The sequence below is a fragment of the Natator depressus genome, chromosome 5 (genome assembly GCF_965152275.1).
Source record: "Natator depressus isolate rNatDep1 chromosome 5, rNatDep2.hap1, whole genome shotgun sequence".
Lineage (NCBI taxonomy): Eukaryota > Metazoa > Chordata > Testudines > Cheloniidae > Natator > Natator depressus.
In genome coordinates, this window is record NC_134238.1 from 49,145,636 (window position 1) to 49,157,077 (window position 11,442).

At 47.5% G+C, this 11,442-nt stretch overlaps 1 protein-coding gene across 3 annotated transcripts; it reads right to left on the reverse strand.

Moving 5' to 3' along the window:
- Nucleotides 1-4,351: 4,351 nt before the first annotated feature.
- On the reverse strand, nt 4,352-9,281 carry LOC141988152 (endogenous retrovirus group K member 9 Gag polyprotein-like). Of its 3 annotated transcripts, none has more exons than XM_074953984.1 (3): nt 7,668-8,592; nt 6,280-6,346; nt 4,352-5,516 (listed from the first exon to the last, which is right to left on the reverse strand). In XM_074953984.1, exons 1-3 carry the CDS (start codon nt 8,467-8,469, stop codon nt 5,420-5,422), a joined length of 966 nt encoding a protein of 321 aa, XP_074810085.1. In that variant the 5' UTR covers nt 8,470-8,592; the 3' UTR covers nt 4,352-5,419. The 3 variants fall into 3 exon arrangements, 2 of the variants coding, with proteins under 2 accessions (XP_074810085.1, XP_074810086.1); XR_012639675.1 differs by lacking the exon at nt 7,668-8,592 and adding an exon at nt 9,089-9,281 and having other exon boundaries at nt 4,424-5,516; XM_074953985.1 differs by lacking the exon at nt 6,280-6,346 and having other exon boundaries at nt 4,353-5,516.
- Nucleotides 9,282-11,442: the final 2,161 nt, after the last annotated feature.

Here is an 11,442-nt window from a genome sequence, read left to right on the forward strand (position 1 = left end):
TTATATCGATCTGTTCTTGTGCCAACATTGGCCCTTAATTTAAATAACTCCTCCCTTCCCTCGTGTTTATCCTTCTGATCCATTTAAATAACAATCATATCTCCCTTCAGCATTCGTTTTGTTAGGCTAAACAAGCCAAACTTCATAAGTCTCCTCTCATAAAGTAGGTTCTCCATTCCTTTGATCATCCTAGTAGTCCTATGGAGCACCTATTCCAGTCTGAATTCATCTTTCTTAAAGACCAGAATTGCACACAGCGGTCCAGATGAGGTCCCACCAATGCTTTGTACAATGGTAATAACTCTTCCCTAACTCTACTGAAAATACCTTGCTTAATGCATCCTAAGATTGCATTAGGAGTTTTCACAGCTGCATCACATTGGCAGCTCACAGTCACCCTGTGATCAACCACTACTTTCAGGTCTTTCTCTTCCTTTGTCACTTCCAACTGATACATCCCCAGCTTACAGAAAAAAAATTTGCTGTTAGTCCTGAAGTGCCCTTGCATTTTGCACCATTAAACTTCATCCCATTTCTATTACTCCAGATTTCAAGGTTGTCCAAATTTCTTGTATGGATATTCTGGTCCTCTGTATTGGCAATACCTCCCAACTTTGTGTCATTTGCAAATTTTATTAGTACACTCCCATTCTGTGCCAAGGTCATTAATGAAAATGTTAAATATGATTGGAACCAAGACTGATCCTTGAGGAACTCCATTAGCAGCCTCCCTCCAATCAGACAGTTTATTTTTCAGCATGAACTGCTGTAGCCTTCCCTTTAACCAGTTCCTTACCCACCTTTTGATTCTTGTCTTAATCTCCATCTTCCCCAATTTAAGGCTGGAGCCTAGGGAAAATATTTACTGAAATTCTGTTCCACAGCTCTGGCTGAATTTAAGCCCTGACTGGAGGTCAAACTAATGGGCCTGTAGTTTCCTGTATCATTTTCCTCCCCATCTTTCTTAAATATAGGAATTACATTTGCAATTCTCCACAGCATACTACTCACATATGTACAGATTCATTAAAATTTCTTGCTCTTGGGCTTCCAATTTCTTAGAATCATAGGAATGTAGGACTGGAATGGACCTCCATAAAGTCATCTAGTCTAACCCCTTGCACTGAGCCAGGTCTAAGTATTATCTAGAGTAGACCATTCCCAACAGGTGTTCATCTAACCCAGGGATCGGCAACCTTTGGCACGTGGCCCGTCAGGGAAATCTGCTGGCAGGCCAGGACGGTTTGTTTACCTGCAGCATCCGCAGGTTCGGCTGATCGCAGCTCCAACTGGCTGTGGTTCGCCGTTCTCCAGACTAAACAAATCCAACCTTTTCAGTCTTTCCTTGTAGGTCATGTATTCTAGCCCTTTCATCATTTTTATTGTTCTCCTCGGAGCTGTATCCAATGTGTTCAGATGTTTCTCAAAGTGTGGTGCCCAGAACTGGATACAATACTCCAGTTGAGGTCTTATCAGTGCTGAGTAGAGTGGAAGAATTACTTCTCAAGTCTTAGGGCACGTCTTCACTGGCAACGTTAAAGTGCTGCAGCGCTTTAACGTGGCTTGTGTAGTTGCAGCACAGCGCTGAGAGAGAGCTCTCCCAGCGCCCTAAAAAAACCAAGTCCATGAGGGGCGTAGCTACCAGCGCTGGGAGCACTGTCTATACTGGCATGTTACAGCGCTGAAACTTGCAGCGCTCAGGGTGTGTTTTTTCACATCCCTGAGTGAGAAATTTGCAGTGCTGTAAAGTGCCAGCGTAGACAAGCCCTTACTAAAAAATTTTTGATAATACATTCCAGAATGATGTTCACTTTTTTGAAATAGTTGACTCATATTTAGTTTATGATCCACTATAACCCCCAGATCCTCTTCCACAGTACTCCTTCCTAGGCAGTCTTTTCCCGTTTTGTACATGTCCAACTGATTATTCCTTATATGTAGTACTTTGTATTTGTCCTTACTGAATTTCATCCTATTTATTTAAAATCATCTCTCCAGTTTGTCAAGATCAGTTTAAATTCTAATCCTGTCCTTCAAAGAGCTCGCAACATCTCCCAGCTCAGTATCGTCCACAAACTTTATAAATGTACTCTCCATGCCATTATCCAAATCATTTGTGAAGATACTGAATAGAACTGGATGTCTTCAGGATCACACTCAATACGCCCTTCCATCTTGACTGTGAACCATTGATAACTACTGTCTGAGTGAACTTTTCCAACCAGTTGTGCATCCATTTTATAGTAGGTTCATCTAGGTCAGGGGCAAGCAAACTTTTTGGCCTGAGGGCCGCATCAGGTTTTGGAAATTTTATGGAGGGTTAGGGGAGGGGATCGTGGCCCGGCTCCCACCTCCTATCCACCCCCCTCCAGGACTCCTGCCCCATCCAACCCCCCCTGTTCCCTGACAGCCCCCCCTGAGACCCCTGCCCCACCCACACACTCCCGCTCCCTGGCCCTTGACCCCTCCCAGACCCCGCCCCTAACTCCCCCCCACCGCCCCATCCAACCCCTCCTCTCATTCCTGACTGCCCCCCCGGGACCTCTGTCCCATCCAACCACCCCTTCTCCCTGTCCCCTGACTGCCCCCGGAACCCCTACTCCTGACTGCTCCCTGCCGCTCCATCCAACCTCCCCCCTCTTTCCTGACTGCCCCCCCCCCCGGGACCCCTGCTCCCAACCCTCCAGCTCCGTGCCCCCTTACCGCGCTGCCTGTAGCACCGGTGACTGGTGGCTGGAGCCGGGCCACACTGCCACTGCCGCCACCACACAGCACAGAGCACCGGGTCAGGCCAAGCTGTGCAGCTGTGCTGCCCCAGGAGCTCACCCTGCCGCCCACAGCATTGCACCGGCGGCGGAGCGAGCTGAGGCTGCAGGGGAGGGGGGACACAAGGGGAGGGGCCAGGGGGGAGCCTCCCAGGGCAGGAGCTCAGGGGCCGGGCAGGAGGGTCCCACGGGCTGGATGTGGCCCATGGGCCGTAGTCTGTCCACCTCTGATCTAGGTTATATTTCCCTAGTTTGCTTTTGAGTAGGTCCTGTGAGAGAGTATCAAAAGCCTTACTAAAGTCAAGGTATGTCACATCTACTGCTGCCCCCTTATCCACAAGACGTGCTACCCTCTCAAAGAAGGATATTAGCTTGGTTTGACCTGATTTGTTCTTGACAAATCCATGTTGACTGTTACTTAGCACCTTATCTTCTAGGTGCTCACAAACTGATTGTCTGATTATTTGCTCCGTTATCTTTCCGGATACTGAAGTTAAGATGACTGGTCTATAATTCCCAGGGTTATCCTTATTCCTCTTTTAATAGATAGGTAGTATAGTTGCCCTTTTTTAATCCTCTGGGATCTCCCCCATCCTCCATATGTTCTCAAAGATCATTGCTAATGGCTCATAGATCTCTTTAGCCAGTTCCTTAAGTATTTTAGGATGTAATTTGTCAAGCCCTGCAGACTTGAAGACATCTAACTTGTCTAAGTAACTCTTATCTTGGTCTTTCTTTATATTAGCCTCATATCCTACCACATTTACACTGATGTTCACTATGTTAGTTGGTTGAGCAATGCTAATCTTTTTGGTGAAAGCAGAAACAAGAGAGGCATTTAACATGTCAGCCATTAATGTGTTTTCCATTATTGTCTTTCCCTCTTCATTGAGTAATGGGCCTATCTTGTTCTGGATCTTCCTCTTGCTTCTCATGTATGTCTAAAGTGTTTTCTTGTGCCCCTTTATGTCCCTAGCTAGTTTTATCTTGTTTTGTGCCTTGGTCTTTCTAATTTTGTCCCGACATGCTTGTGTTGTTTTTTTATATTCGTCCTTTGTAATTTACCCTAGTTTTCCACTTTTTGTAGGCATGAGCTTCAGGTTGTTGAAGATCTCCTGGTTAAGCCAGGGTGATCTCTTGACATAGTTCCAATCTTTCCTGTGCATTTGGATAGTTTGCTCTTGTGCCCTTAATGTCTTTGTTAAAGACTGCCAACTCTCCTGAACTCTTTTCCTTCCTTAGAATTGCTTCCCATAGGATCTTACCTATCAGTTCTCTGAGTTTGCTAAAGTGTGCCTTCTTGAAGTCCTTTGTCTTTATTCTGTTTTCCCTCCTACCATTCCTTAAAATCATGAACTATCATTTCATGATCCCTTTTCACCCAGACTGCCTTCAACTTTCAGATCCTCAGTTCTCAGAAATCAGTTCCTCCCTATTTGTCAGAATAAAATCTAGAGCAGCCTCTTTGCTTGTTGCTGTCTCCATCTTCTGTAATAAAAAGTTGTGTCCAGTGCATTCCAAGAGCTTGTTGGATAATCTGTGTCCTGCTGTATTATTTTCCCAACCAATGTCTGGATAGTTGAACTCCCACATCACTCCAAAGTCTGTGGCGGTTCAATGACAAGACAGAACACAGCTTTTAGCAAGCAAGCAGGCTGGTCTCTGCTAACGGGCTTCCGCCTGTCAGCTTTCCACCTTCCCCTTTATTCTCTCTCTCTCCCCGCGCATTACATTCTCCAACAGATAAAAGGAATACACTGGCTTTGTTTAACATTCTTATTTACCAATTTCTATCTACCGCATTCCTTGCTCTTGGGCCTTGAGCCCAGTCCTGAGAGGCTTCCCACGATACATATCATCTTGGCGAGATTCCAAGGTTGATGCCCTTGGATGGAGCAGTGTGTGCACTACTCCTACACAACACTCCGGGTGTGCCCTGAATGTTGCCAAGCGCATAAACCTTTATGAATCCTACATCCCCTCCTTTTTTGTTTATTTGTGCTCGGCCATCTCATGGTAGCCATCAATTTGCATTTGCAAGCCAATTAACTCCCGGACAGGCAAGGTCATAACTCGTGGAGCCTGCCAGGGTGGGTCTCGACAAAGCCTTAACAAAAAGGAATACATTGTACACAGCAGCAGCAAAAAATAAGCTTAAAAAGGTAAAGTGTGATTGGCCGGGCCCCAATTAGCCATACTAGAGTACTGGGAAGAGAGGTTCGAGTAAGCGGCGAGCATCATCTCATTCCCAATTTCCTCAGGGTGATGACATACTGAAATAAGGCATGTACCTAACAGTTCTCCGGCTGCTACAGAATCAGATAAACAAAAGTGGGTAACATTTGCTATTAAAGCCAATCTTTCCCATAGGTTATATGTCATTCGGGCCTGTAATGAAGAAAGCGCTCCCGAATCAACCCCTCCAGGAAATAGCAGGCACAAAAGGCATACAATCAGTACAGAATTAGCAGTAATTTGGGCGAGAATTGCCACAAACAGAGTCTCTGGCTGTTGGTTTGCTGCCAGTCTTCGTTGAGCCGCGGCGACCAATGCTTTTACTGCTCCGCATGTCACGGGCTGGCTTGGGACGCTACGTCTCTTCCGTCTCCGTCCCGCCGTTGTCGACCCGGGAGGCACCGCGTTTTCCTCCAAGGTCAGCTGAAACTCTGGTATGGGGTTCGACAGCCCCTGGTGCCACGCCATGCTGTTTCAGTGCCGGTCGAACACACCGGGCTGGAACCCACAATGGTCCTGCAGAGAGAAACACAGCAGCATATCCCCAACCCCAAGTGATTAGAGGTACTGGGCCCAGCCACTGCGGATCGGGCAGCTGATGGTAATAGACACGCGGTCTTTCCATTTGTGAAAATGCCGATCCGTGGGGGTCTGCTGATCTGCGTTCAGCGTTAAATTATTTAAAGTAAACAAAAGGATATGCAGTTGTTGCTGAATGTCTCCTAAGATTCGGAGACGCAGCTCCCCTTGTTTTAATTGTTTGTCGAGCAAGATTTTTAGCATGCGATTTGCACGTTCAACAATAGCTTGGCCTGTGGAATTATAAGGGATCCCGTGTTTGAGACGGACGTCCCATTGGGCACAAAAGGTGAAAAGTGCTGTGGAGCAATAGGCTGGGGCATTATCCATTTTTTTCTGGCTCGGGTGACCCATAACAGCAAAACAGGCTAGCAAATGGTGAATAACTTTGGGAGTGGCTTCCCCACGCTGTGGGGTCTCCCAAAGGAATCCCAAATAGGTATCAATGAAAACATGTAAAAACAAATAGGGGTGGAATTGTGGCACGTGAGTGACGTCCATTTGCCACAGCTGATTCGCTGCGGTACCTCTAGGGTTAACGGCATAAAAAAAAGGTAGGGGCAGCAGCGGCACAGTGGGGGCAGGAACGAACAAAAGAACGTGCATGATCAGTAGGAATATGAAACTGTCGGGCCAAAACAGAGGCAGACTGATGAAAAAAGGAATGGCTTTCAGTGTGGTCAGAAAAAAGGGAATTTACCTGACCACGTAACGCGCGATCGGCGCGCGCATTGCCTTCAATGAGTAGCCCAGGCAGAGGGGTATGACTGCAAATATGAGCAACAAAATAAGGGAAATTACGAGTGGTGATGAAATACTGTAAGGACAAAAACAGGCGAAGAAGGTCCGCATCGACCTGAGGGGTAATGAGGGCAAGGGGTAAATGATCAATTACCTGATAAACATAATGCGTGTCCACAATCAAATTAAAGGAACAATCAGCAAAAAATTGAAAGGCCAAAATAACAGCAGGTAGTTCCAAGGACTAGTGAAGCTCTCCAAGCGCTGTGCATGCAAATATTGTTGTACAAGTGAATGAAGCGCTTTCAGCTTTTCTAGAGGGAGGGGCCACTGGTCAATCCATATGGGCTCTAAGGATTGCCATACCAATGGTAATGCGGATGGCAAGGTGGGTGAGGGAGGATTTTGGGCCATTACATATTAATATCAAGGGTGGTGTCCAGCTTTGTAAGTAAATCACGGCCCCAAATATTGAGGTGGACAGGGAGTACAAAAGGGCAGATTGTAGCAAGGGCACAGCCTCCTGGTTTAGAGACCGTGACCCAAGACAAACTTTGGCGCCCGGGTTTGCTACCCCCGATCCCCCACAACTCTTTAGAAGGAACTGTTGGCCAACCGACTGGCCACTCCGGATCACGAATCACTGTAACGTCAGCTCCAGTGTCCACCAACCCTGTAAAAGGAACATTATTTAAGAGAAGTGTTAACTGAGGTTTTGAGGGGCAGACCGACATTGTCAGAGCAACAAGTGGAGAGGACGTATTGTGAGACGGCGACTGAGACAGCGTCGATTCAAAGCCGCCTCCACCCCGGGTTCGATCCTCGGTGGCTGGCACCTGATAGGGGACTAAAATCAATTGTGCAATTGACCGTCCACGCGGGAGCAACTGTGGAAGATGGGTCCACACCTGAACCTTAATAACGCCGGTGTAATCGGCGTCAATGACTCCTGGGATGAAAAAAAAACCCTGTTTCCCAGCGTGTGAGCGAGGGAGAACCAGACCCACAAATCCGGCAGGGAGAGGTCCCGTCACCTGCGTAGGTATGGCGCAGACCTCCCCCGGCAACTGAAAATCAGCGTCCTCCTGCATAATCAAATCAAGCCCTGCACTTCCGGCAGTCGCCGCCCTCATGGAATCTATGGATTGTAAGGCAGAGGAACAGTTGTCTGAGTGGGAAACACCCCCGTTTGGCCCTGGGTTCGGGGGGGACCCGTCGTGCGGTTTCCCGACCCGCTACGACACTGATTAGCCCAGTGATAGCCCTTCCGACACTTGGGGCACTTCTTTGAAGGGCGGGCGGGCGCCGTCGATGAGCGGCACTCCCGCTGAAAGTGACCCTCCTTACCACAGCGGTAACAACGCTTCCCCTCCTTCCCGGTTTTTCGCAGGGCGGCAGCCAGAACTCCAGCCTTATGTGCTTGGGTTCCGATGTTTTGGCACGCCCGCAGCATGTCCGACAGCTCTAGAATTCCAGAGGCTTGTGCAGCCTGGAGAGCATGGCGGCAATCCTCGTTCGCATTTTCAACCCCCATTTTTAACAGGATCTCCTGAGCTGCCGCAGGGCTATCCACCTGTCGGAGGATAGCCTCCTGCAATCTGTTGGTAAAATCCATAAAGGACTCTGATGCACCCTGACGGATACTGGCAAAGCTTTTAGTAGGCCTGCCCGAATCCGGGACCTTCCGGAAAGCATGCTGGGCGCAGGCGGAAATAATGGGGAAGACGGCCTGAGGGAGTTGAGACTGCAGCTGAACGGTAGCAAACTGGCCCTCCCCTGCCAACTGCTCATAAATGATACCTTGCTCTCTATATACCTGGGCTTGGCGTTCCGCCATCTGCCGATACTCACTAAGCCAAATAACATACTGACTGGGTGTCAGCATCATGCGCAACAGCGCCTTCCAATCTTCAGGGATCAGGGTGTACCCAGTACCTAGCCCTTCAATGAGACCACGCACATATGTGCTAGTCAGGCCGAACTCGCGAATTGCTTTCTTTACCTCTCTGATCACCGAGTAAGGCAAACTGACCCAGTCTGCAACCTGGTTGCCCTGGCCATCATCCTGCCAGGTCACAGGACAAACTGAGACCAGATCAGCCAGCTCCTCTGCTGTAAGATCTGAGCGAGTCTTCGCTGCGTGAACCATTTGTTGCACCAGCGAAAGCCTCTGAGCAGACGCAGACGACCCCCCGGGGAGCCCCGGAGCATGGGGCCCCACGGGCGGAGGGCGATCACACACCGGCTCTGGTGGGGAAGGCCAGGGAGGCGGTGGTAATAGAGGCACTGGGCGCGAAGCAGGGGGAGGGATGGTTGCAGGAGCGGACGGGGGTGGCGGGATCGGCAGCCCCTCTGTTGGCGCGGGAGAGGGTCTTTCTGAGGCGACACACTGTTTCGCATTGTCAGGAGGGGGGATGGCTGCAGGAGCGGATGGGCGTGGCGAGATCACCAGCCTCGCGAGGGAGGGCCTGTCCGAGGTGACACGCTGTATCGCGTCGCGGCAGAGGTGCCAGGCATGTAAAGCCTGCACGGACGCCCGAGGCTCTTTGTGCAATGTCTGGCCCAACCGCTCCCAGTCCGCTAGCTTAAGGGTTCCAGCTTCAGGGTACCATGGGCATTGGGCACTCACCTCCTGTAGCAGGAGAGTGAGTTCTCGAGTGGGGCAGTCATGCTGAGCCTTACGCAGCAAATACTGTAGCTCATTGCGGTGCTGCACTTGCAAAGCAGAGAGGGAGCTTCCCATACTTACCACAATGAAAAATACTCACCGGGATCCACAAAGCGGATGAGTGACGCGTCTGAAACCCTTGCCGGGCGAGGTGAGTGCTGAGGGCCCCACGTTTGGGCGCCAGTTGTGGCGGTTCAATGACAAGACAGAACACAGCTTTTAGCAAGCAAGCAGGCTGGTCTCTGCTAACGGGCTTCCGCCTGTCAGCTTTCCACTTTCCCCTTTATTCTCTCTCTCTCCCCGCGCATTACATTCTCCAACAGATAAAAGGAATACACTGGCTTTGTTTAACATTCTTATTTACCAATTTCTATCTACCGCATTCCTTGCTCTCGGGCCTTGAGCCCAGTCCTGAGAGGCTTCCCACGATACATATCATCTTGGCGAGATTCCAAGGTTGATGCCCTTGGATGGAGCACTGTGTGCACTACTCCTACACAACACTCCGGGTGTGCCCTGAATGTTGCCAAGCGCATAAACCTTTATGAATCCTACAAAAGTCCTATGTTTTGGCTGATTTTGTTAATTGTTTAAAAAAAGCTTCATCAACCTCTTCTTCCTGGTTAGGTGGTCTATAGCAGTGGTTCTCAACCAAGGGTACATGTATCCCTCAGGGTACGCAGAGGTCTTTCAGGGGGTACATCAACTCTACTAGATATTTGCCTAGTTTTAAAACAGGCTGCATAAAAAGCACTAGCAAAGTCAGTACAAACTAAAATTTCATACAGACAAAATGAGAAAGTAAGCAATTTTTCAGTAATAGTGTGCTGTGACACTTTTGTATTTTTATGTCCGATTTTGTAAGCAAGTAGTTTTTAAGTGAGGTGAAACTTGGGGTGCGCAAGACAAATCAGACTCCTGAAAGGAGTACAGTAGTCTGGAAAGGTTGAGAATCACTGGTCTATAGTAAACCCCTGCCATGACATCAGCTTTTTACCCCTTTTATCCTTACACAGAGACTTTCAACAAGTCTGCCTCCCACTTCTATCGTGACCTCACAGTGCAAGTGCCTTGTATATCAAAGATGTAGAAAATACTTCCTCCCTGGTTTTCCTTTTCTGTCCTTTCTAAACAAGCTGTACCCTTCTATATCAATATTCCAGTCATGAATTATCCCACCAAGTCTCTGATGACATTTATATCATAACTGTGATTATTCACTAGCATTTCTAGTTTTTCCTGTTTATTCCCCATACTTCTTGCATTAGTATACATATATCTAAGATGCTCATTAGATTTCCTCTCTATATTCCCCTCTTGTCTTTGTCCCTGCTATGGTTGCCCATGTTGCCTCATGTAACAGTTCCTTTAATATTCTTGGATGGAGATTATCCAGCCCCCCAGTTTGGTCCCGTTAAGCTGTTTGAGTTTAGTTTCCACCTTGGATGTGGTAGTTTCTACTTCCATATGCTTGTTCCAGCTAGCCACCCTGCAACTGCCCCCAAGCTTCTCATTACCCTTATTGAAAAGGGAGGCAAAGTATTAATTTAGGTATTGGGTCATTCCTAGATTATCTTTAATCTCCACCCTGTCTTGAATGTTTAGCAGTCCCACTTCTTCTTTCCTTGTTTTTGTTTCATTTATATGGCTAAAGAATCTTTTACTATTGGCTTTAATTTCTTTTGCAGGTTCCAGCTCTGCTTGGGTTGTGGTAGTTCTCAATTCATCTCTACACTTTCTGACCTCCAAGAGGTAGCTTTCCTTGCTGACCCATTCTTTCTTCCATTTCTTGTAGGCTTTCTGCTTTCTCTTAAGAACACTGTTTGAGGTGCTTGTTCATGCTGTTTGGTCTCCAATGCTTTCCTATGAGTTTTTCGCCCATCTTGCTCTAGATTCAGGCTCCAGATACTGTATGGCAAAGTTGCAGAAACTAATTATAAGCCTCTTCCACATTCAGATCCTTGAGTTCGTCAGTCCAGTCCACTTCCCTAACTAATTCTCTTAGAAATAAAGGTTTGCCCTTTTGAAATCAAGGACCCTAGTTGCATAACTATTTTTGTTAATTCCATTTAAATGAAATGGAAAAATAAACTCATGATCACTTGAACAAAGATTGTCCTCTAAAACCAGTTCTTCTATGAGGTCCTCCCAATTTACAATACTAATTCTAAAATGGCATAATCTCTTGTTAGTTTGGTGACTATTGGTGAAGAAATCCGTTTATCAAATCCAGGAATATCTGGATCCTACCATTAGTAGTATTTGTCCTCTAATCTACATCTGGGAAATTAAAGTCTCCCATAATCACACAATTCCCAGTAGCCTTCTTTGGCTAAGGAAGGTCACTGGACTCAGGGCTGTGAGGAATTTTTAAAGCATTCATTCATGACCATAAAACGTAGGAACCGTCATATATGTGTGTATGCTACTCAAAGGGGAAATTTGGGAGCTGAA

What these genes read in the sequence shown, in the direction of transcription:
- LOC141988152 (XM_074953984.1), bottom strand. Translation starts at nt 8,469, where the DNA reads ATGGTTCACGCAGCGAAGACTCGCTCAGATCTTACAGCAGAGGAGCTG. An exon ending in GAAGCGTTGTTACCGCTGTG is followed by an intron (nt 6,347 to 7,667) that starts GTAAGGAGGGTC and finishes TCATATTTGCAG; the next exon opens with TCATACCCCTCTGCCTGGGC. An exon ending in ATCGCGCGTTACGTGGTCAG is followed by an intron (nt 5,517 to 6,279) that starts GTAAATTCCCTT and finishes TTCTCTCTGCAG; the next exon opens with GACCATTGTGGGTTCCAGCC.